At 48.0% G+C, this 26408-nt stretch overlaps 1 protein-coding gene across 1 annotated transcript in view; it reads left to right on the top strand.

The window, feature by feature from the left end:
• The window catches only part of MASP1 (MBL associated serine protease 1), a 110971-nt gene that overhangs the window by 40184 nt on the left and 44379 nt on the right, over positions 1–26408 (top strand). The window contains exons 3-6 of the mRNA XM_084847790.1: positions 13073–13250; positions 17939–18070; positions 20789–20985; positions 23136–23283. Coding sequence (XP_084703916.1) covers positions 13073–13250; positions 17939–18070; positions 20789–20985; positions 23136–23283 — 655 coding nt within the window. The remainder of the gene's footprint in view (positions 1–13072; positions 13251–17938; positions 18071–20788; positions 20986–23135; positions 23284–26408) is intronic.

Raw genomic sequence — 26408 nt, 5'->3', positions numbered from 1 at the left:
CAATGCACTGATTTCACGTCATGTTATCATAAGAGGTTGTATATAGTGCCCCAGGGCTTTTGCTTGACAAAAGAATGGAGCTCACTTATCCAGATATCTCCCTTCTCCCCCCCATCACCACTCCAGCTCCCCGCCCCCCCCCCCAAAAGCAACATCTTTAAACAACAATAATAATTGTAAGAAATCCCAGAGGAGTAACCGCGTTAGTAGCAAAGAACAACAACGAGTCCTCGGCTCTGTAAAAACTCACGAGGCTTTTAGGGCAGAAGCCTTCACGGGCTAGAGCTCCCAGCATCAGAAATACACATTGGGTTGTATCCAATGTTAGCCCTACTTAGAGTAGACCCATGGAAATGAACAGCGCTTAAGTCAGATTAACACTGGATACAACCCACAGGGAGGATTTCCAGCCAAGGAAGCAGGAAAGTGCTCTGTTTGTATTTACTTGGGGGCCAAATGCCAGAAAAACAAGGAGAGATGCAGCCCTTTTCCCCCTGGCCTATTTCTGTAAGTCCAGCCCACCCGGCCCCCCAGAGGGCCACGCCCCCTTTCCCCAACCACCAGCCATGTGGTGTTTTCCCAACTTTTGCAGGTTTTCCCCCCATTCTGGGAGGTCCGTATGCCTCTCCTAAGGCTGAGTTACTGGCAGTCAGAATTTCAGCTACAAGGGGCTGGTATTTGCTTTCATTTTGGCCTCGCCCCCTTTGCCTTTGGCTCCGCCCACCCCTGGAAAGCTGCTCCAAACTGGAACTGCACCCCTGCACTGAACAGACCATCTCAGCTCAAGGCCCCACCCTGAATCCAACCAAAATCACCGAGTTCCACCCCCGGGAAGAGCTAGGCCACGCCCCAGGCCCCACCCCGAAAGCCTCATCTCTCATTCCACAAGGCAGCAGCCTTACAGGAGCGCAGAGTCAGGGCAAAGTAGAGGAGCCTGTAAATGCGAAGCCGCCAACACGCGACCCGCAGTGGCGAAGGCCATCTGTTTGTGTGCTGCTGCCTGGGCACGGCACGCTAGTCTGACCCTTCCAGCGCCTTCTCATCCTTTACCCCTCACTGCCAAGCACGGTTCATTTAGGTCGGGACAAGGCGGACCTTGCTCCGGTCCAGCGAAGCAATTTGGACCTTCTTACGACTACCTTGCCAAAAACAGTCCAGGGAACAGTTTGTCGCAGGAAATCAGAGGCAGTTACACCATACCTCTGATTGGATTAGCTAAAGGTTAGAGGGACGTTGTGAAATCGGACTTTGAGTTTCTGCAAGACTTTGGCGGGGGAGAGAGAGGGAGAGAGAGAGAGAGGGACGTCCCAGCCCATCTGCCTGAACAAGAGGCTTTTCTTAGCTGGGCTGCTCGGCAGCTCTGCCCATGCTGACAATGCACAGGAACTGGGGAGAATGTGAAGTGATATCAGCATGATACACATTTACGAGTATCTTACTTGTAGTTTTTTCCTTATCATGGCTGAGAGGAAGGGTGGACTATTGCGCACTATGTGGATTGCAGAGCAAACAGTTTTCTGCCAACACTGTTCTTGTTATTTTTTAAATCCTAACTCCAAGGGTCTGTCTACACTACAAACTAGAGCACCCTTTCCCCAACATTCCTCCAGCCAGCATGGCATTGGTAGGTCTAGGGCAGCCTTCCCCAACCCAGTCCCCTCCAGACGTGTTGGACTACAAGTCCCATCACACCTAGCCAGCATGGCATTGGTAGGTCTAGGGCAGCCTTCCCCAACCCAGTCCCCTCCAGATGTGTTGGACTACAAGTCCCATCACACCTAGCCAGCATGGCATTGGTAGGTCTAGGGCAGCCTTCCCCAACCCAGTCCCCTCCAGACGTGTTGGACTACAAGTTCCATCTTACCTAGCCAACAAGGCTATTGGTCTCAGGCAACCTCCCCCAACCTGGTCCCCTCCAGATGTGTTGGACTACAAGTCCCATCTTACCTAGCCAGCATGGCCATTGGTCTCAGGCAACCTCCCCCAACCCAGTCCCCTCCAGACGTGTTGGACTACAAGTCCCATCATACCTAGCCAGCATGGCATTGGTAGGTCTAGGGCAGCCTCCCCCAACCCAGTACCCTCCAGATGAGTCAGACTACAAGTTCCATCATACCTAGCCAGCAAGGCTATTGGTCTCAGGCAACCTCTCCCAACCTGGTCCCCTCCAGATGTGTTGGACTATAAGTCCCATTGTACCTAGCCAGGATGGCCATTTGTCTCAGGCAACCTCCCTCAACCTGGTGCCCTCCAGGTGTGTTGGACTACAACTCCCATCAAACCCAGCCTGACTTTTTAATTGAGTGATTGATTGATTGATTGATTGATAATACTTGTATACCACTTAATGTAACACAATCTCTGAGCCGTTTACATGACACAGTATTAAAAATCACTATTAAAATATTCAATTAATAAACATTTACAGGTACAGCAACAGCAACAAAAATAACAAAAAACATTTTTTAAAACCAATAAAAAACAATCGAATGGAGCAGCATCATGCTTATGCACAGCAGGGCAAGCTTGCGTAAACCGGTACACTTTCATCACATTTTCTGCCTCCCGAACCACACAGAGGAGGGGTGTTCCAGAGGTTCGGTGCCACTACTGAGAAAGCCCTGCTTTCTAGATGTCACATGATAACATTCTGTTGCTCGTGGAATGACCAGCAAGGCCTCCTCTGAGGATCCTAACAGCCAACTGGGCAAGGGTCTCCAAATCGGTGTCTGTGTGCACCGATGTGCCTGCAGACCCATCTATTAGGATTTTTTTTAATTTAAATCTTTTTTAACTTAAGGGTTGATATGCTGCAAGCAAAGTGCTTCTCTCCAGCACCATCCTTCTTTGCGTTCAAAAGGGTGGTTGAGGAGTTAAGACCACCATCTCTGCTCTGTACTTAGGTTCTTGGGCAAGTTCCTTTTCTTTTCATCTCACCAGCTCGCCTTCTGGGAAATGAAGTCTTTTATGACCAGCCATGCCCACCATGGTGGCCATTTTATGAATGGGTGAGTCCCACCCCATGGCAGCCATTTTGTGAGAGTGCCCATGACACTCTCTCAAAATTCCAAATGTGCCCACTGACACAAAAAGGCCAGGGACCCTGATATAAGAACAGGTGGTCTACTAGGTACCTCCCCTTCATGGATCACTGCCTTGTTGTGGCGAAGGGGCTTGCGTAACTCAGTGAAGCCATAAGCTATGCCGTGCAGGGCCACCCAAGACGGACAGGTCATGGCAGAGAGTTCTGACAAAATGTGGTCCACTGGGGAAGGAAATGGCAACCCACTCCAGTATTCTTTCCAAGAAAACCCCATGGAACATATCACAAGGCTAAAAGATATGATGCCGGAAGATGAGCCCCTCAGATCAGAAGGTGTCCAATATACTACTGGGGAAGAGCAGAGGGCATTTCCAAGTAGCGCCAGAAAGAGTGAAGCGACTGGGCCAAAGCCGAAAGGACACTCAGCTGTGGATGTGTCTGGTGGTGAAAAGAAAATCTGATGCTGTAAAGCACAATATTGTTTAGGAACCTGGAATGTCAGATCAATGAATCAAGGTAAGCTGGAGGAGGTCAAACATGAGATGGCAAGATTGAACATCGACATCTTGGGAATCAGTGAACTCAAATGGACAGGCATGGGCGAATTTAATTCAGGTGACCATCATATCTACTATTGTGGGCAAGAATCCCTTAGAAGAAATGGAGTAGTACTCATAGTCAACAAAAGGGTGGGAAAAGCAGTACTGGGGTACAATCTTAAAAATGACAGAATGATCTCAGTACGAATCCAAGGCAAACCATTCAACATCACAGTAATTCAAGTCTATGCCCCAACCACTGAGGCAGAAGAAGCTGAGGTTGATTGGTTCTATGAAGACCTACAACACCTTCTAGAACTAACACCAAAAAAAGATGTTCTCTTCATCATAGGAGATTGGAATGCTAAAGTGGGAAGTCAAGAAATCACCAGGATAACAGGCAGGCATGGCCTTGGTGTACAGAATGAAGCAGGACAAAAGCTAATACAGTTTTGCCAAGAGAACACGCTGATCATAGCAAACACTCTTTTCCAACAGCACAAGAGATGACTCTACACATGGACATCACCAGATGGTCAATATCGAAATCAGATTGATTATGTCCTTTGCAGCCAATGATGGAGAAGCTCTATACAGTCAGTCAAAACAAGACTTGGAACTGGCTGTGGCTCAGATCATGAGCTTCTTGTTGCAAAATTTCGGCTTAAATTGAAGAACGTAGGGAAAACCACTCAGCCATTCAGGTATGACCTAAATCATATCCATTATGAATATACAGTGGAGGTGAGGAATAGATTTCAGGGATTAGACCTGATAGAGTGCCTGAGGAACTATGGACGGAGGTCCATAACATTGTTCAGGAAGCAGCAACGAAATCCATCCCAAAGAAAAAGAAATGCAAGAAAGCCAAGTGGCTGTCTGATGAGGCTTTCCAAGTAGCTGAGGAAAGAAGGGAAGTGAAAAGCAAGGGAGAAAGGGGAAGATATATCCAACTGAATGCAGATTTCCAGAGAATAGCAAGGAGAGACAAGAGACTAGAGATCTCTTCAAGAAAATTGGAGATCTCAAGGGAACGTTTTGTGCAAAGACAGGCATGATAAAGGACAAAGAAGGCAGGGACCTAACAGAAGCAGATGAGATTAAGAAGAGGTGGAAATAATACACAGAAGAACTATACAGGAAAGATCTTAATGTCCCTGATAGCCATGAGAGTGCGGTCACTGAACTTGAGCCGGACATCCTCGAGAGTGAAGTCAAGTGGGCCTTAGGAAGCATTACTAACAACAAAGCTAGCGGAGATGACAGTATTCCAGCTGAGCTATTTAAAATCCTAAAAGATGATGCTGTTAAAGTGCTGCATTCAATATGCCAACAAATTTGGAACACTCAATAATGGCCGCAAGACTGGAAAAGGTCAGTTTACATTCCAATTCCAAAGAAGGGCAACGCCAAAGAGTGTTCAAACTACCGCACAATTGCGCTCATTTCACATGCCAGCAAGGTGATGCTCAAAATCCTACAAGCTAGGCTTCAGCAGTATGCGAACCGAGAACTACCAGAAGTACAAGCTGGGTTTCAAAGTGGCAGAGGAACTAGAGATCAAATCGCCAACATTCGCTGCATCATGGAGAAAGCAAGAGAATTCCAGAAAAACGTCTACTTCTGCTTCATTGACTACGCTAAAGCCTTTGATTGTGTGGATCACAACAAACTGTGGCAAATTCTTAAAGAGATGGGAGTACCAGACCACCTTACCTGTCTCCTGAGAAACCTGTACGAGGGTCAAGAAGCAACAGTAAGAACCAGATATGGAACAACTGAGTGGTTCAAAATTGGGAAAGGAGTACGACAAGGCTGGATATTGTCCCCCTGCTTATTTAACTTATATGCAGAGTACATCATGAGAAATGCCGGGTTGGATGAATCACAGGTCGGAATTAAGATTGCTGGGAGAATTATCAACAACCTCAGATATGCAGACGATACCACCGTAATGGCAGAAAGCGAAGAGGATCTAAAGAGCCTCTTGTTGAGGGTGAAAGAGGAGAGTTCAAAAGCTGGTTTGAAACTCAACATTAACAAAACGAAGATCATGGCATCTGGCCCTATCACTTCCTGGCATATAGAAGGGGAAGAAATGGAAGCAGTGAGAGATTTTACTTTCTTGGGCTCCAAGATCACCGCAGACGGTGACTGTAGCCATGAAATTAAAAGACACTTGCTCCTTGGGAGGAAAGCTATGGCACACCTAGACAGCATAGTAAGAAGCAGAGACATCACCTTACCGACAAAGGTCCATCTAATCAAAGCTATGGTTTTCCCAGTAGTAATGTATGGCTGTGAGAGCTGGACTGTAAGGAAGGCTGAGCGCCAAAGAATTGATGCTTTCGAACTGTGGTGCTGGAGAAGACTCTTACGAGTCCCCTGGACTGCAAGGAGGTCCAATCAGTCCATCCTAAAGGAAATCAACCCTGAGTGCTCATTGGAAGGACAGATACTGAAGCTGAAGCTCCAATATTTTGGCCACCTAATGCAAAGAGAAAACTCTTTGGAAAAGACCCTGATGCTGGGAAAGACTGAAGGCAAAAGGAGAAGGGGACGGCAGAGGATGAGATGGCTAGATAGCATCACCGATTCAATGAATATGAACTTGAGCATGCTTCGGGAGAGAGTGCAGGATAGGAAGGCCTGGCGTGCTATGGTCCATGGGGTCACGAAGAGTCGGACACGACTGAACGACTGAACAACAACAACTAGGTACCTTGGTCCCAAGTTGTTTAGGGCTCTTGTAACAGAACCTTGAACATGGTTCGGCAGCTGACAGAGCAGCCAGCGCAGTTCTTCCAGCATCGGTGTGATATGTTGGAGGAGAGCGCTCCAATGGGCGTTCCTCACTAGCTGCAACTTTTGAACCAGGCCCCAGTCCAGCCAGCATTTGACGCCACCTTACATTGCATCCAGCCATGCATCCACCTAGCCCAGGTTTGTACTATCTGACTGACAGGGTCTTCCCAAGGCCTCAGGCACAGGCTTGGAGCTGTGCTGAAATTTCTCAACATATATTTTTCTGCAATTTTTTTTTTCTCACCACCACCCACTTTTTCCACCCAGAAAAAGGCCATCTAACAGAATTTTCTCTGTATGTTCTCCACCATTTTCTTTTCACAGCAGCTACCATTTCCACACACACACACACACACACTGCTGTGGAACAGCCCCCCCACAACCGGGTGTCCTCCAGATGTGTTGGACTACAAGTCCCATCATGCCCAGCCAACATGGCCAACAGAGCCAGACTCTCTGCAGAGTCGCACCAGCACCTTTTTATGGCCGAGACAGTGCTTCAGAGAACAAGCCCTCCTGCCTCTGAGAGAGCGAGCTGGAAGGCAGGCGGTGGATGCTCCAGAGATACCTCAGGGCATTTTCCCACTGTGGCAAATGTGGGGCCAGCAGGGCTCACTGGAGCACCTGCTGTAATGCCACCAGGTGGCAGCTCCAGAGAGTCCTGTCAGCTCCGCTTTCCCGCTGTGCAAATGCCACAGCAGAAGAGCAGCTGGCAGGACTCTCTGGAGCATCTACCCACTTGGCAGCATTCGCCCACCCAGGTGCCCATCCTTCCAGCAGCACCTGCAGGGTGCCTTCCTCAGGGGGCGGGGAGTTCTCAATTTGCCACTCCTCCTGCTCTGCCACCTGAGATGGAGGATTCACCCTGCCTCATAGGAGGGCTGGCCCCGGCCAGAGGCAAGGTCAAAGTACGAGTGCTGTTGAGCAAAGCATTTGTTTTTGCAAAGAGCACGGGGACTGTCTCTCATGCCTGATTTATTTCTTTTTTAATGTCTTTTGGCGTGACATTTCATGCATCTGATGATGGAATGGAACACAGGCATCACCAGAAGGGAACTTTGCAACGATGACAACATTTGTGGGCTGACATGGGAAAGTTTGGAGCGTGCCCAGTGGGACAGTAAACGCTAGAGCCCATTAAATAAAAATAAAAACCATCCTTGCCCATGAGAATCTGTCTTCTCACACATTTAAAAGAAAAACTATCATGAAGGAGAAACGCAGAAGGGGGCATGTTGTTTAATGTGCAATTCATGTCCGGTTCTCACTTGCAGCAGCTGTATCTGCTGTGGGGACCATGTGAAAAGTGAAAGGAGAATCTCTAACTGAGAACTGAGTGGAACGTAGTGGCTAGAATGTTAGACTACTACCAGGGAGACCCAAGTTCAAATCCCTGGTCGGCCATGTTGCTGACTGGGGAACCAGGGAGCAAACAGGGTCTCTCAAACTAACCTACCTCACAGGGTTGTTGTGAGGATAAGATGCAGGGCAACTGGCCTTCCTGAGCTCCTTGGAGGTGGGAGGGTGAAAAATAAATGTAATAAAACAGGGGTGTCGGACACCTTTCAGCCCGAGGGCCAATTCAGTTTCAGGCGGCCGGTTTCCAGTGGTGGGCAGGCTGAACGCAAAATGGGTGGGGCCAAAGGCAAAGGACAGGAGCCAAAAATGCAAAAGATACCAGCATATTTTAGTTTCAATCCCTTACTGCCAGTAACTCAGCCTTAGCAGAGGCATTTCAAGGTTTTAGAATGGGGGGGAAACTGCACAAAAGCCAGGGAAACCACCAAATGTTCAATGGCCAGGGTAAGGGGGCATGGCCTTCTGGGGACCCCTGGGGGGACGGATTGGGATCGCCAAGCCTGAGGTCCTGCTTTAAGTGGAGATGCCAAACTCTAAGCTGGCAACCTTTGGTCTGCAAAGCATGTGCCTTGCCACCCAGCCATGTCTCCTCCCCAAGAGTAAAGATAGAGCTCCACCCTCCAGAATTGTCTTTCTGGATGATTTTGTGAGCCTTCCGCTCTCTCTACTGTACAGCTATTTTTAAAGATAATATTCTAACTCCGTGGAAACTATTTTTCTACATCCTGAGTGACTTTGTCTTCAGCTGTTCCTAAGCAGTGATAATTAAGACAACCTGATGGAAAGTTTCAAGTGGCTGCATCTGACTTCTGCATCGGTTATTGATGCCACACCAAGCTTGGGTTTCTCTTTCCCAGATTTGTGGCAGAAAGCGGGGGGGGGGGGATAGTTTACATAAGGGGCAGGGTGTGGTGGGCGCCTTGGAAGGCTGCAGACTTGGCACTGCTCAAAATGGGTCTGTTCTTTCAAAAAGCTATGCTCCAGATCAACCACATGTTATTGGCCTTGCTGCTGTTTAACTTACCAAGGAAGGATCATTTCCTTCCAGGAAACTACAGGGCCTGACTGTGATTTATTAGCTGGGCTTTGGGGCCGCTTCATCCCAAGGATTTGGGGTGGCTGGCAATCCTTTAAGAATGAAAGCTCTTATATGAAAGAATGATTGTAGCGAGACTAATATATAACATATATTTCATTTACCTTCTTTCACGACACGCAAACCAGCATGAATAAAAGATCTTCTTCCCCCATGCATCCAAACTATCTTCGGACTCTGGGTTCGAGTTAGGTAGGAAATCAGCAGAAATAATTTCTTCAGCTCTATAGAAGTTTGATGATAAATACATTTTATTTCATTTCATTTATAAATGCATGCCTTTTGGAGGGGCCAGACAAGGCAACACTTTGGACTCTGATTTCACTCATGCCATCTAAGGCACTTTTGAAGCTCTCTTTCCTTCTTGGAGTGTATGTGTAAAAAGACAGACGTGCCATTTTAAATGCTTTTTTTTTTTAGCCATGCAGGAAGGTGCATTTTATCACCTTGCTGTATTTTGCAGGAATGCACATTTTAATACCTTACTGTGTTTTGTGCATCATCTGTGAATACATGCATTTTATCTGAAGCTTATTTTTAAGTGCATTCTTTTCTATAGGGTATGCACCTGCCTGCACCCATAAGTCATCTTTGGAAGCCCATCTCTGTGTGTCCCCTCAATCAGAAATTTGGAAGAAGGCCATGAGAGTGAGGGCTTTCTCAATGACATCCTCCACCCCAGCTCAGCTCTGAAATGCTCTCCCTAAGAAATGCTCTACTTCACAGAGGAACATCCTCTGTTTTGGACATCTGACAAAGGGCAATCCTCTACCTGAAGGTGTCCTGTATTTGATGGCCTGCCCAGTCCAAGCCTGATGTAAAGAAAAGCGCCCTAAGAAAGGAGAGCAGAGCACAGGCCTTGAAGTTGCCCATCCACAGTTAGCACTTGGACGGAGATTGAGCCGTCCTCAATCACCTAGTCAGTCTTTTGCAATATGGTGAGGTGTCTTGGATTTCGATTTAAATAAGAGGTGTTGTTTCTAAATCTACACCTATAGATCTGCAAATTGGTGTCCTTTTTTTTTTTTTGTCCTCTTTCTGGTGGTGAATTTCCTTTTCTTTTTCTTCTTTTGGCAATGCATAAGTGTCCACCCTAAGCACGCCTAGTGCCCACATTACTGTCTTTTCAATGCCAAGCCGAAATCTTTCCATTCTCCAGGCTTTTAAAGATCTGCATTTGAAGCCTTGTGGATTGGTTTTAACTCCAGTTTTTCTTAGCTTCAGTGATCTATGGGATGTATGTGTCTGCTGAACTTTTTATCTGTCCTGTTTCTTTAATTGTGGATTTTATGGTATTTTATTGTGTTTTGATCTGTACAAAGCCTAAATAGACTTTGTATATGAAGCACCTAAGAAAAGTAATTAATGAATAGAGTTTTACCCATATTTACACGTTCCCACCCTCCCCTTTTTGAGTTTTCCTCCCTGTACAGAAATGTCTTTCAGATGAGTATGGACAGGCCCAGTGTGGCTTCCTTAACCAATTCCTCCTCCTTTCTCATGACCGTAAACATCGTGATCAGATACAAACACATGTCCTTCACTGTCTCCATCTCTGATGAAAACCAACAAAGTCAGAGAAAGGCCTTGTCAGTTTCATGGACACCTTCTTGGGAAGGGACCAATCAACATGTTTGTGTGTGGTGGGGTGGAGTTAGTCTAATTCCTGATTTGTTATTTGTTCATTTAACTTACTAGCTGCCGTATAGCCAAAGCTCTCAGGGCAGCATACAGAAATACAAAACACAATAAAATCCAGTTAAATGCTGTCGAAAAGAATGAGCAGCCAGAACAGAATTTAAAACAGAGAAGTCTCTGAAGTATCAAAATCAGCAAATATTAAAAAGATTGAAAAATATCCACTGAGATAAAAACAGCCCTAAGAAACATCTGCACAGCAGAATGTAAGGCATCTAAAGGAGGTCCTCATAAAACCATTAAGTCCAAGGTCTAAAATTACCAAGTTGCACTTCTACAGTTAGAAACGTAGGGGAAGATTATGGGATTATGATAAATTAATGTACCGGATGATGATAATTTAAAAATAATTGGATAAAATCCAGCCAATGCCAAGTACATTAAGTCCTATTGATTTACGTGGATAAGATTTCCCCACTGAGGTCTCCTGGCGCCATGCTGTCATCTTTTCGGCACCAGGTTACCACTGTCCTTTGCTCCCAGGCATTTCACAACGTTTTGTGGCATATGATGGGGCATTTATGTCCACTGTTTTTATCAGGTCTAGTATCATACTATGGGCATCTCTACGCCAGACTAAAATCCCGCATTTAAAAGGGGGCTTTCCGCTTCTGTTTTAAATGCAGGATCACAACTGACTCCCTTTACATGTGCTTCCTTTTTCCCTTCCCCTTTCCTCCTCCTCCCCCCCCATCTGAGTCTTCCATTATCTTTCGTTGCTTTTGCACCTCTTCTTGCCGCTTTTACTCTTTTCACGGAGGAAACTGAAGCAGAACACAATGGGATAATTTGATAGCTCATTAGCTGCGATCTATTTAGAAATGGAACAAAGGGCATTTAGTGCAAGAGGGGCATGGCAGGGGCACAGCATCATGTAAATTTCCCGCAAACTTCCGTGAAGGAGCCATCTCAATCGCAGGATAAAAGCCCAGTGTGAAGGAGCCCTGTAACTGTTTTAGCTGTTGAAATGGTTTCAAATTTGGTATGTTAGAGATTTTATATTATGCTTTTAGAATCTTGTATTGTGGTGTGTATTTTGGGGAACTGCCCAGGAAGCTCCGGCTATTGGGCAATATGGAAATGAAATGAAATGAAATGATGAATGAATGAATTAATGAATGATGAGATTAAGTCCAGGCTTGATTCACCCACTGAAGTCAATGGGACTGAGACCTGCTTTTAAACCTTTGCTGGACCATGCACAGCAATGTATTCCTTCTTATAGGGTCCCCTCTCTTAACTCCATGACCTACCTGTGAGCCTTCAGCAGGGTCGCCCCAGCAGCATAGGGGGCAACTACTGGAGCAGCTGATAAAAAAGCAATATGTCTCCACCTTTAGGCTGATGGAAGGGGGGTTTCTAGAGCTGTGGGCAAAGGGCTTCTCAAAATTATCCAGCCGATTTGTGAGCAGAGAAACTGGGGGGACAATTTCACCGAATTTCTCCTAGGGGAGGAGAAATTATCCAGCAGTTTCTCACAGGGAGGGCTCACTACTGGCAGGGTTGTAGCACGGCTTCTTTCTTTTTTCTTGAGGGTTTTTGGTTTACTGCACTGCTTCTGTACGTGGCAACAGCATCAACTGTGTTGAGGCTTCCACTTTTCTGAGGCAGAATTCTGAATTTCTTTCAGTGGTATTTTTGAGCTTCCCTAATCACTGCGAGGGGGCCGAGGGGGCTGTGTGTGTTTTCTCTCTGTGTGTGTCACACACCTTCCCGTTGCTGTGCAGCCTCCCAGGCCACCTGCACTTCCTGGACTGAAAAAGCCCCATGGGAGGACTTGCCTCACGAGGTCTTCCTCATGATGCCTTCAGCTAAAGTGCGGGAAGCCAGGAGGCTATAGGCTGCCACAGAGATTATTGTGCAATGGCAAAGCACAAGAACCCCAAACCCAACCCATGAGAATTTCTCCAAAACAATTTGCTTTCTCCACCAAATTGAATGAGAATGGTCCAAAAAAAATGTAGGAGTGTATTGGCCCCAGGCCTGTAACTAGGTCACCTGTAGTTCTAGAGGGGCCTAGAGATCTATAATGCCTTGCTTAAGTTCATTATGGGTGCAGTTTCCTTGCTAGTAGGCCTCTGAGCATGTGAGGTGAGTTAAAAGCCGATAGCAGCGGCCTCAAGCACATTCCATACTAACAAGCTAGAGGGTCTTATCAAGATGGGCCTGGGAAGTAAAGTTTGTTTGTCTTAAAGCTGCAGGTGGGTGTGCTGAGACCAAGCACTGCTAGTCTATGCTGGGAATGAATGCTAGTTGGCGCTTGCTGATGTCGTGCTGCCTCACTGCTAACATGTATGGTATAAAACCCATTTTACCCCATGGCTCTGGGTTCAGAGAAGCTGTCTGATCCAACCATAGGGTACACCTGTGTGCCGATTGTACTCAATAAAGTATCGCCTTGTAAGTAAACCTGGATCTGATTTATCACTATCTTGGCACCTCTAAATTAAGAGTTTGAAGCCTACTGCGAGGCAATACGAGGAGAAATTTTCAGCACAGCGCTATTTTTCCCCCCTGCTGTTCTTTTGATAGGTTGAGTCTGAAGACCAAGTCTTGGCTACTTTCTGTGGAAGAGAGGCTACAGACACAGAGCAGACGCCAGGGCAGCAGGAGATTATGTCCCCAGGTTCATACATGAGCCTCACGTTCAGATCGGACTTCTCCAATGAGGAACGTTTCACTGGTTTTGATGCCCATTACACAGCAGTGGGTAAGTACTAGCTTGGCTGTGACATGGCTGCCTAACCCCATGGATGTGAAACTTCCTGCATTCGTGGGACACTTTCCATGTCAGGCAAGGAACCCTTGTGCAACTTTGTAGAGCAGCATTCTATAACCTGGTGCTCTCCAGATATATTGGACTACAACTCCCACCATACCTCAGCTAACATGGGAATGACCCCCTGCTAGCTGGGAATGATGGGAGTTTCAGTCTAACACATCTGGAAGGCGCAAAGTTGGGGAAGACTGGAATAGATTCGTCTCCTTCTTTGCTTTGGTTCTGCTGGCATTTGAAGATTTTTCTTTTTCCTGTTAAGTTCTTGTGTGTTAATTCTAGCCCTATTTATTTATTTACTTACTTACTTACTTATTTTAATGCTATCTTTAGTGTTGAAGCGTTGCTACTTCCATGTATCTACTTGTTTTTAATGATCAGATTATTGTTATTTTGCTTTGCATGTTCATTAGCTACATTAAGAGGGTTTATTCCCCCATTGTAGGGGGAAAGTGGATCATAAATGTCGCCATAAATAAATAAGACATCAATGGAGCTTCACAGGGCCCAAACAAGCTTCACAGATCAATGGATGCACCTGGTATGTGCTTAGAATCCTATAGGAAGCCCGTAGAAATATTGGAACACCAGTGTAATATTATTAATATGCTCCCAGTGACTCCCTTCCCAAAATATTCAGGATGTGTGAGATGCCACATTTCAGCAACGGCTGAAGCTTCTCAACAATTTATGTATTTTTTATTTACTTAAAACATTTGTATCCCACCCTATATCATGAAGATCCCAAAAATTATTTATTTATTTATTATTTATTTATTTCATTTCTATATCGCCCAATAGCCGAAGCTCTCTGGGCGGTTCACAAAAACTAAAACCAAACAACACACAATAAAACAATTTAAAATATATAGAACATTAAAACCACAATATAACAATACAACCACAATAAAACCTAGCAGCAGTACAGGAGTTTAAAATACAGATTTAAAACAGCAAAGATAAAAATTTAGAAAGCTAAAATGCCTGGGAAAATAAAAAGGTCTTCACCTGGCGCCGAAAGGAGTACAATGTAGGCGCCAGGCGAACCTCACTAGGGAGCTCATTCCAGAGCCGGGGTGCCACAACAGAAAAAGCCCTCCTCCTAGTAGCCACCCGCCTCACTTCCTTTGGCAGGGGCTCACGGAGAAGGGCCGCTGATGATGATCTTAAGGTCCGGGCAGGCACATATGGGAGGAGGCGATCCTTCAGGTAACCTGGCCCCAAGCCGTTAAGGGCTTTGAATGTTAACACCAGGACTTTGAATCGGGCCCGGAAATGGACCGGCAGCCAGTGCAGCTGGAAAAGTACTGGCGTAATATGAGCTCGCAGGCCAGTCCCTGTTAACGATCTTGCTGCCCTATTTTGGACCAGCTGAAGTTTCCGGACCGTTTTCAAAGGCAGCCCCACGTATAACGCATTGCAGTAATCCAGACGAGAAGTTATCAGAGCATGGATAACTGTAGCTAGGCTATCTCTGTCCAGATAAGGGCGTAGTTGGTATACCAGCCTAAGCTGATAAAAAGTGCTCCGTGCCACTGAGTTCACCTGTGCCTCAAGTGACAGTTCTGGATCCAAGAGCACCCCCAAACTACGAACCTGATCCTTTAGGGGGAGTGCAACCCCCTCCAGAACAGGTTGAATATCACCTAGCCGGGCAGACGAACCACCCACTAACAGTACCTCCGTCTTGTCTGGATTGAGTTTCAGTTTATTAGCCCTCATCCAGTCCATTACTGTGCCCAGGCACTGGTTCAGAACAGCCACTGCCTCACCTGGTTTTGATGAGAAAGAGAGGTAGAGCTGGGTGTCATCCGCATATTGATGGCACCTCAGCCCACACCTCCGGATAACCTCCCCCAGCGGTTTCATGTAGATGTTAAACAGCATGGGGGATAGAATAGAGCCCTGTGGAACCCCATGGCACAATTGCCATGGCACAGAGCAATAATCCCCCAGCACCACCTTCTGGAATCGGCCATCCAAGTAGGAGCGGAACCACTGTAGTGCAGTGCCTCCAACTCCCAACCCAGACAACCTATCCAGAAGGATACCATGGTTGATGGTATCGAAAGCCGCTGAGAGGTCCAGGAGAATCAACAGGGTCGCACTCCCCCTGTCCCTCTCCTGGCAGAGGTCATCCCACAGGGCGACCAAGGCAGTTTCCGTTCCAAAACCAGGCCTGAAGCCCGATTGAAATGGATCTAGATAATCCGTTTCATTCAAGAGTGCCTGGAGCTGTCCTACAACCACCCACTCAAGCACCTTGCCCAGGAAGGGGATGTTGGCCACTGGCCTATAATTGTTAACATCCTCTGGGTCCAGGTTAGGCTTTTTCAGGAGTGGTCTAATTACTGCCTCTTTTAAAGCGGCAGGCACCACTCCCTCTCTCAAGGAGGAATTTACAACCTCCTGGACCCAGCTGGACAACCCCTCCTTGTTTGATTTAATAAGCCATGAAGGGCAAGGGTCAAGCACACAAGTGGTCGATCGGACTTGGCCAAGCACCTTGTCTGCATCCTCAGGCCTCAGTAACTGAAACTCATCCAATAAAACTGGACCAGACGGTGCTCTGAACGCCTCTACCAATGGAACTGCATTAATGGTGGTGTCCAATTCATGACGAATCTGAGCGACTTTATCCTCAAAGTGCCGCGCAAACTCGTCACAGCGTGCTACCGAGGGTTCCACTGTCTCTCTCCCTGGCCCAGAATGTAACAGGCCGCGAACCACTCGGAAAAGCTCTGCCGGGCGACACTGAGAAGATGCAATGCTGGTGGAAAAGAACTGCCTCTTTGCCACCCTCACCGCCACAGAGTAGGCTCGATAGTGGGCTCTTACCTGTGTTCGGTCAGACTCAGCACGAGTTTTCCTCCACCTGCGTTCTAGCCGTCTCCCCTCTTGCTTCATTGCCCTCAGCTCAGGTGTATACCAAGGAGCTGGCCGGGCTCTGCTCAGAGGGAGAGGGCGCTTGGGTGCGATCGTGTCAACCGCCCGAGTCATCTCTGCATTCCACAGAGCGACCTGGGCTTCGACAGGAGCACCAGCCATACCAGCAGGAAAATCCGCCAGAGCCCTCTGGAATCCATCGGAATCCATTAATCTCCGGGGGCGGACCATTTTAATAGGTCCCCCACCCTTGCAGAGGGGAAAGGCCGCCAGGAGTCTAAACCTCAGCAGGAAGTGATCTGACCATGACAAAGGGACAGATGTTAATTCCTCCACTTTCAGATCACCATCCTCCTGCCCAGTCGAGAAAACCAGATCAAGCGTGTGTCCTTTTATATGCGTTGGGCCGATGACATGTTGGGACAGCCCCATGGTTGTCATGGCGGCCATGAAGTCCTGAGCCGCCCCGGATACAGCGGCCTCGGCATGGAAGTTGAGATCCCCCAGGACCATCATCCTGGGGGTCCTCAACACCAAGTCCGAGACCACCTCCGTCAGCTCAGGCAGGGAGTCCGATGGGCAGCAGGGTGGGCGGTACACCAACAGAATCCCTAATCTGTCCCGGGTACCCAACACAAGGTACAGACACTCAAGATCTGCACTCGAATGAGCAGGAAGCCTGGAGAGGGAGATTGAATTCCTATAGACCACGGCAACCCCCCCTCCCCGACCCTCAAGTTGGTGTTGGTGCTGCAGCGAGTACCCAGGAGGGCACAGCTGGGAGAGAGTGACCCCTCCCAGTTCCCCCACCCAGGTCTCAGTAATACATGCCAGGTCAGCCCCCTCATCCACAATCAAATCATGGATGAGGGAGGTCTTATTTTGGGCCGACCTGGCATTCAGCAGCAGCACCACCAGACCCGAGGGCAGACTGGTAAGGCTGTCAGGAACCATCAGGTTGGGGGAAGAACCAGAAGAGGGGACAGCTGTAAGGTGTCTAGCCCCTCTTCTCCTCAGCTGGCCTGTTAATCCCCCAACGCCATACCTCCCCCTGCCCGTGACCACAGTTATGGTGGCACCTCCCCCACCCCCTGAGTTGTCCAATAGTCCTCCCAGGCACATATTAAAATATTAAGATATAAAATATACAACAGTTTAAAAGAATATAAAAGAGATAAAAGAGAACAGCAGCTAAGAAGGAGCAGATAGTCCACGTTTGCCCCTTCCCCTGGTCTTTAAAGCTGCTGCCCTCTGCTGCTGCTGCTATTTGCTGCTGGTGTTGTGGCTGCTGGTGTCTCTGGAGAGGCAGGTGGGTAGATCTTGCGACTCCAAGTGCGACGCTAAGTGTGCACTTAGCGTCGCACTTGGCGCGACACCGAGGCGCACGCCGAGGCGCTGCCTCTGGCAGCCCCGCCTTAAGTACCTGTGGGCGGGGGCAGAAGCAGGCTCAGGCTCAGGATCACCCGGTGCAGCTGCTGGCTGGTCCTCCTTCCCCAGGCTCCTTCCAAATTTTTGGGCAGCCCCCAATAAAGCCTGTTGCATTAGTCAAGCCGTGAGATTACAAAAGCAACAGCACATGTGATGGGCGCTAGGTCAAAATGGGACAGGGGCTGAGAGTTCAGTTTACAACAGGCATGGGGAACCTCTGGCCCGTGACCGGGATGCAGCCTATGGGGCAGGGTCTCCATCTGAGCCGCCAGTTCACAAGCCCGTTGGTCTCTCCGGTTCCATCACAGACATCGACGAGTGCCTGGAGAAAAGCGACGAGGAGCTGGCTTGCGACCACCACTGCCACAACTACATCGGCGGCTACTACTGCTCCTGCAGGTTCGGCTACATCCTCCACTCTGACAACAGGACTTGCAAAGGTATCACCCAAGTCACCACGCACGCATGCACTGGGGATGGTGGCTCAGAAGCTCCCAGTGGTGCCGCTGCCACACTTGCGTCACCATCGAAAGCCTCAGGTTCAATCTGTCCGCCTCTTCCTGAGCTGCTAGAGCAGGCATGTGCAACTCATGACCTGGCAAGCTGAAGGAGGCCCCCGGAGGGCTAGAGAAGCAAACTGGTTTTGCTGCATGCCTGGGACTGTGAGACAGGGGCTTGTTCAACACCTGGTGGACCAACATGCATGGCTGGAGGATCACAAGGAATGCAGGCCCTTGGTTCGTCTAGCTCAATATTGCCGACACTGACTGGCAGCAATGGCTGTCCAGGGTTTCAGGCAGGATTCCTTCCTAGCCCTAAATGGAGATGCTGGGGATTGAACCTGGGACCCACTGCAGGCAAAGCAGGCACCCTAGCACTGAGCTACAGCCCGGTGGTAGACTTGACAGGTTAAAAGAGATTTAAACAGTAGATAGTTTGATAGCATGCCAGTCGCCTCCCTTTCCCCCCACCCACCTAGCTTCAGCCATCTTCAGGGGCATTTGGTTGTCATCTTCTATCCAGTAGATATCCATCTATAAGAACTGGTGGTTGGGGTGATAAAACCGATGGACCAGATTTCCCCAACCTGGTGCCCTCCAGATGTTCTGTACCGAAACTCCCATCCTTCCTGACCATTGGCCATGCTGGGTGGAGCTGATGGGAGACGTAGCCCAAAACACCTGAAGGGCACCAGGCTGGGAGGGGCTGGAGATCGACATTCATCACTTACTGCTACTATTTCAATGTATCCTGTCTCCTTGGTGCAACGTCTTCCTATGCCCCCATGCTGCCTTTGCAGGTTCTTACTTGAGAACCTGGGACCTTTTGCTTGTGCTCTGCCAGTGGGCGATGGGCCCTCCCCTGGACAGGACACATACAAAGTGGCCACATATGGAGTCAGTCCACGGGTCCATCTAGTCTGCTATTATTGCAAGTTCTGCAGTCGCCCTGGTACCCAAGAGGAGATGCAGGGGATTAAACCTGAGACCTTCTGCCTGCAAAGCAAAGGTCAGCAATGGAGGCATAGGCCTTTCTTTTGCTTCCCCCTGCTGTGCAAATGTTGGCAGGCTTTATTTATTTATTTATTTGTTTGTTTATTTGTTTGTTTGTTTGTTTATTAATCGCCCATCTGGCCGGTCACCCGGCCACTGTGGGCGATGTAATACAAACAGTTTTAAAACAATAAAATTTTACATGAAAACATCATATTTCTAAAAATGCCCTAACCCACACCAAAAGCCTGCCTGAACAACCACGTTTTTAATGTGTGGCAGAAGCTCATTAAAGAGGGGGCATGGCGGAGTTCCCTAGGGAGGGAGTTCCACAGAGTGGGGGCCATCACAGGAAAGGCCCTCTCCCTCGTCCCACCAATCTAGCTGTCCTGGCTGGTGGAACAGAGAGGAGGCCAACCGAGTCTGATCTTGTTAAGCAGCCTGTCTGGTGCTGCTGGAGGTGCTCCTTGAGATAGGCTGGGCCAGAACCATATAGGGTTTTAAAGGTCAAAACCAACACCTTGAATTTGGCCCGGAAAACAACTGGTAACCAGTGCAACTCCTTCAGCAATGGAGTGATATGATCATGCCAGCGGCTGCCTTTAATCAGATGAGTCACCACGTTCTGTACCAGCTGCAGCTTCCAAACCGTCTTCAAGGGTAACTCCACGTAGAGAGCATTACAGTAGTCTAGACGAGAGGAGACCAGGGCATGTACTACTGATGGGAGCAGATGGTCGGGAAGGAAGGGGCACAGCCGCCGTATCAGATGGAGTTGGTACAGCACTGTCCGGCTCACGGCTGACACCTGAGCCTCCATGGGCAGCTGGGAGTCCAAAATGACCCCCAGGCTACAGACCTGGTCTTTCAAGGGTAGCCGTACCCCATTCAACACCAGGTCAACATCCCCCAACCTCCTCTTGTCTCCCACCAAAAGTACCCCGGTCTTGACACGGTTCAGCTTCAGCTTATCCCTCCCCATCCAGCCACTCACCGTCTCCAGACATTTGGACAGGGATTCTATGGCCAACCTTGGTGAAGATTTGAACGAGAGGTAGAGCTGCGTGTCATCCGCATATTGATGACACCACACCCCAAACCTCCTGATGATAGCCCCCAGCGGCTTCACATAGATGTTAAATGGCATCGAGGAGAGGATGGAACCCTATGGCACCCCACAAGTGAGCGACCATGGGTCCAAAACCTCCTGTCCCAATGCTACCCTCTGGTACCTGCCGGAGAGGAAGGACCGGAACCACCGCAATACGGTGTCTCCAATGCCCAACCCCTCCAGGCGGTCCAGGAGGACACCATGGTCAACGGTATCAAAAGCCTCTGAGAGGTCAAGGAGAACAAGGAAGGAGCATTCACCCCTATCCAGAGCCCTGTAGGCTACATGTCTGTTGGAGAAACACATTAGGAGGTGAGGCAGAGTAAATACCTGAAGAAACACGATATTCAGTTTGCAGGTGTTTTAAGGTAAATTGTTTTTAGCTTTTAACTGATTGATCATGCTGGTATCCTACTCTTCATGTATGGATTTATCTCACCCATATCCTTAAAACAACCCTGTGGTGTTAGAGTGACTGGCTCAAGGCCATGCAGGGGTTTGAACCCACAATATAGCCAGACTGCTCTACATCCCCTGCTTTGTGTTTGTTGCAGTGGAATGCAGCGACAACCTCTTTGTTCAGAGAAATGGGGCGATCAGCAGCCCAGACTTCCCCAACTCCTACCCCAAGAGCTCTGATTGTTTGTACCGCATTGAGTTGGAAGAGGGCTTCTTCATTAGCCTGCAGTTCGAAGACAACTTTGACATTGAAGACCATCCAGAGGTCACCTGTCCATACGACTACATAAAGGTGAGCGCAGAAGGTGGATCTTGCCCATGTTCCATGGGGACAGGAGCTGGTAGGATAGGGAGAAATCTCATCCCCTTCCCCCTAGGTATTAAGGTTGTAAGAATACTCAGGAATTTCAAACACCCTTTTCCAGCATATCCATTTACCCAGTAGTGGCAACAAGGCCAAAAATAAATGTTTTAGATTAGCCACCATTCCTGCATTGCCTATGTCAATTTGATGGCTGCCTCATTCAACGTGTCTGCCATATCACAATAATCTATCGTGGTGGCCATTTTGGGTGGGGCATATTATCGCATGGGCCAAATTTCAATCCAGGTTGAACACAGTTTAGGAAATGGGAGTTGCAGAGCTCAGCTACAGCAGGGAGACCTTATGGTGGCGTATGCATATTTTGCAGCCAGACGATCACTCCCAGCTTCAATCCCCAGCATTTCCAATAAAAAGGATCTCGCATAGCAAGGCAGGAAAACAGCTCAGTTGGGGGGCCAGTTACACATCACCAAAAAAGAGGACATGCATTGCCAAAAAAGTGGACAAAAGAGAGCACAGAGTTGCACAAAAATGGAGTATGCTGATTTATATTTATATATGTACATTCAGAAATAGTTACTATAATTCCCAATAGTAATACACCTCATCGTGGTGGGGAAGATGCTGACCAGCTCAGTGCCAGCCGTCGATGCTCAGTGACAAGTACCCTGCTGTTCTCCCTTCTTATGGTTCATTGGATAAAAATATAAAATCTGGCATAAGTCCTACTTAGAGCAGAGCCATTGGAATAGATGGGACTTCAGTTCGTCCCATTCATGCCGGTGGGTCTACTCTAAGTAGGACTTAGCTTGGATTTTATCTTTAAACTGAACTTGGACATATTCAAATCGAGGATGCCTGGAAATAGAGGATTGTCATCCGACAGCCCTTCAAAGAGAGGACTGCCCTCTGTAAAAGATGACACATGGCCACCCTACACCGCAGAGAGTCGTGTCAGTCAGAGTGGATCGTGCTGCACATGGGGGATTGCTGTTCAGACTCAGTATAAGCTTCAAATAGCCACAGATCATAAGACAATGGTCCTTGACCTCTTATGTCAAGAGAACCCTGAACAACGTGACCTAGCAAGCTGAGCATTGCCCACTTCATGGCTTATCACCTGTTAGATTCTTGACAAGCCACCCACTGTGTGTTTTACCAACCTGAGATAGCAGATTATCTGTTGGGTAGCGGCGGGTGGGGGGCTTGCTTTTGATATGGTGGATCACTCTCACGAACAATGATGGTTCCCTGAGTACCAAGCAACCCTTCCTAAGGAAGCATGGACAATGGTCATGGAACAAACAGACGTCCCTTAAACATTCCTGTTGTATCCCTTGACTGAGCCAGTGGGGTCTCAGGTCCTCCCTTCTTGCACCCTCCTCCGATCAACATGATTAATTTAGCTAGCTGGCTAGCTAGTTGGTTAGTTAGTTATTTCATTTCTATACTGCCCAATAGCCAAAGCTCTCTGGGCAGTTCACAAAAATTAAAACCGAAAAGCACACAGTAAAACATATCGTAAAACAGTTAGTTAGTTAGTTAGTTAGTTAGTTAGTTAGTTAGTTAGTGTGTACATTTCTAGCCCACCTTTCTTCCACCACAGAGCTGGGTACATCTGATGTACATCTGATGAACTGGACAATGTCCAGGAAAGATTGCTCCAGAATAAATGTGTTAGTCTTCATGGTGACACAGAACTCTTTGTTGTTTCTGGGTACAAAACTCCTTGTTGTTTCGAGGAACATAGCAGTCTCCCACCTGGGCACTGACTCCCATATGGGCACTGTTTTCTGTATCATGTGTTTTCAGACCATACCCTGGGGTATCAGTGGAGGTCCTCTACTTAAGATTTTTGAACCCCCCAGTATTCCTCCCATAGAGACCTGAAAACTGCCCAGAGAGTTTCAGCTATTGGGCAGCATAGAAATGAAATAAATAAATAAACCTGCCAAAATAGCATTTTGCAGGCAATTTCAACTCTTCATTGCCTTTTAATGCTGCAGTTTGCAAACAAAACCTCCCTACATCAGCCTTTCCCAACCAGGTTGGAGATGGCTGCTCCATCGACAATGGTGCCTTTTCTCTGTTCATTCTTTGGTTGTCCTTCCTGACAGATCAAAGCTGGGCTTAAGGAGTTTGGGCCTTTTTGTGGAGAAAGATCTCCAGGACGTATCGAGACCCGGACCAACAGCATCCAAATCCTGTTCCACAGTGATAACTCTGGAGAAAATGGAGGATGGAAGCTGACTTACACGGCAATCGGTAACTCTCTCCCTGCCATGATGCTCCTCCATTGTTCCTGCGGGCTTGTGATACATTTTGTGGAGCTACAGATCTGCAGAAGTGCAGTTCATGCTGTGAGGTCGGGCAGGGCCAGGCAAGCTGAGGAGACAATGGTCAGGTCTAGGACAGCCGCCTCCCCTTAACTCCCAAACAGGAGGACCAGATGGAGTCTGCCCAGATCAAATCCTGCCCCTCCACCCCCCAAAGCTGCTTCCTGTTTGGTTGGGGAGAGCAGAGCGTCATCCCGCTCCAGGGAGCCTGGGGACAGTGTGCCCGTCACCGAGACCCCATCACCACTGGAGACCGGTGCTCCAATTTCAGTGGGGCTGTCAATCCATTCTGGGACTCAGTCAGAACCAGTCAGAACTCTAAAGGAGCTATCCAAGGTGCTGGACCTATTTGGGGGCTATGGCTCAGCACCTTGGATAGCGTCTTTAGAGTTCTGACTGAAACCCAAAATGAATTCACAGCCCCACCAAACTCAGAGCCACCAGCCTCCGCTGCCCATCTCTTGACACAAGTGCAAAGCGGAGCCCCTGGTACAAGCAGCAGCCCCAGTTTTGCCAAAGGAAGAGCATATGATGAAATACATCTTTTCAAGCCCCAACAGTTTGACTTCAGCCCTAAAAGTGCAGCCCTAAGTTGGCTCACTCAAAATGAAGTCCCATGTCAGCGATGACTGGTGCCCACCATGGCTGGTTGGGCGGAGGGAAGGTCATCCGAGGCGGAGCCAAGGCACCACCAGAGGCAGAACCAACCACATCTAGTCTGCAGCACCGCCACCTCCCTTGCAAGGTCTAGATGCACTTAAGCCATGCAAAAATCCACTGAAGAAGGTGTCCGAGCTCAATTCAGACGGTCTGGCTGCTTGCTCATCTAGGTGAATTAAAATATCGTTGCCACCTCCGAACCCCATCCCAGCCAAGACATACTGCCTGCTGAACAGCCCAATCTGGTGCCCTGCAGAGGTTTGGGACTTCATTTCCCATCAACCCTAGCCAGTATGGCCAATGGTCAGGCATTCTGGGAGTTGCAGTCCAAAAGGTATGGAGGGTCACCAGGTTGGGGAAGGCTGCAATTGCCCATTCAGTGAGCAAAAACTGATTGAGACATCATTGTGGGAGGTCCGAGTCCCTGTCGTGGCTCCTGGCTGTCAGGGGGTAGCAAACCCAGCCAGCTCTGTGCGCTTCCTCCCAAGAACAGATGGCAGCTCTCTCTCCCCAAGAGATGGGCACAGCTGAGGCCGGCAGCCCTAGAACCGTGGCACCTGAGGTGGTTGCCCAGGTTGCCACTCTGGAAGGGCTAGCCCTGGGTATAAGATAACCCAGTTACAAAACCCAGCTTCGTATAAACCGGGTAGATCTTTTGATAGTGATGCCAACCAGATACGTGTGATATGAGACCTCTGGGCCCCCTGCCTTTAAAAATAGAATTTAACTTCTGGCCCAAAATAACTCAGATTCTGCACAGAGTAAGGCTCAATTCTGCAATCTCTATAAAGAATGCAAATGGAGCAGTTTTGAATACTTCTGCTTGGTTGGCAGAATTTAGTCTTCTTGGGCTACTCATTTTATTTATTTATTTATTTATTTATTTATTGGGCTACTCATTTCCTTTATTATTTTATTTATTTATTGAAAACATTTGTATCCCACCCTATTAAGATCTCAGGGCGGCATACAGATAAAATCAATTTAAACAGTATAAAATAATAAATATTTTAAACAGCTAAAAACATATTAAACCATTAAGCAAGCTAATACCAATTTAAAAATATAAAACAATGAAACAGTTAAAACAGCGTGCAACTTTAGGGAATTTTAGGGAATAGGTCCTTTACAGAGAGCTTCGGCTATTGGGCGGTATAGAAATGAAATGAAATGAAATGAAATGAAATGGAATGAATGAATGAATGAATGAATTCAGTTAGCCCTCAAAGGCTTTGGTGAAAAGCCATGTTTTAACTTGGCGCCGAAATGAAACTAATGTCTGCGCCGATCAGGCCTCCAAGGGGAGGGCATTCCACAACTAGAGGGCCACAGCAGAGAAGGCCCTTTCCCACATCCCACCATAGTGTATGTCTCGCACTGGTGGGACACAGAGGAGGGCTCCCCCAACGGATCTCAGTCCTTGAGCAGGCATATATAGAGGGAGGCGCTCCCTCAAATACCAAGGTCCCAAGCTGCTTAGGGATTTAAATGTCATCACCAGTACCTTGAATTCCAACTGGAAGCATATTGGCAGCCAGTGCAATTCCTTTAAAACTGGTGTTATGTGATCTTTGCAAGATGTTCTGGTCAGCACTAGCAGTCTAGCTGCTGCATTTGCACTAGCTGCAACTTCTGAGTTGTCTTCAAGGGCAGCCCCACATTAAGCGCATTGCAGAAGTCTAATTGGGAAGTTACCAGTGCGTGCACTACTGTGGCTAGTTACCCCTGTCCAGGAAAAGCTGTAGCTGGCGGATCAGCCGAAGCTGGCCCCAAGGATTCCGGGCTACAGAGTCCACCTGGGACTCCAGTGGCAGGAGTCCTCCCAAGCTACACACCTGCTCCTTCAGGGGGAGTGCAACCCCATCCAGGACAGTTCACTTACCCAGTTCCCGGACTCAGGAACCACCAATCCACAGAGCTTTCATCTTGTCAGGATTTAGCTTCAGTTTATTGGCTCTCAGCCATACTCATGAGGAGGTGCAAGGAGCTCTGAAGCCCCACCCATGACAACCACTGGAGGAACTCTTACTCAGAGATCTCAGTCACATCTGGGATTTTAGCTGGCATTAACTCACACACACATGCTCATCTGGTGAGGACTCCAACATCAAACAATGACTTGCATGTGGAATGGGCCGTTCACAGAGAGAACCTTCATATTCTCTGCCTGCTGTCTTCACATACAATCCTTTTTAAAGGGGTTTAAATGCCACATTCAGGTGGCAACTGAGGCAACGTGAGAACATGTGATTGTGCTATGTGCAGAAAACACATAATACCTACAAAGGTCCTTTACAGGACCTATAAAGCCCTGTATGACTTGGAGCCAAGCTGCCTGAAGGCCCACCTTCTCCCGTACGAGCCTGCCTGGATTTTAAGATCTTCTCTTGGGCC

This window comes from Heloderma suspectum, chromosome 3, assembly GCF_057233095.1.
Source record: "Heloderma suspectum isolate Gila_16-S chromosome 3, 16-S_ref, whole genome shotgun sequence".
In the NCBI taxonomy this organism is placed as follows: Eukaryota; Metazoa; Chordata; class Lepidosauria; order Squamata; family Helodermatidae; genus Heloderma; species Heloderma suspectum.
This window is presented reverse-complemented; position numbering and strand designations above follow the sequence as displayed.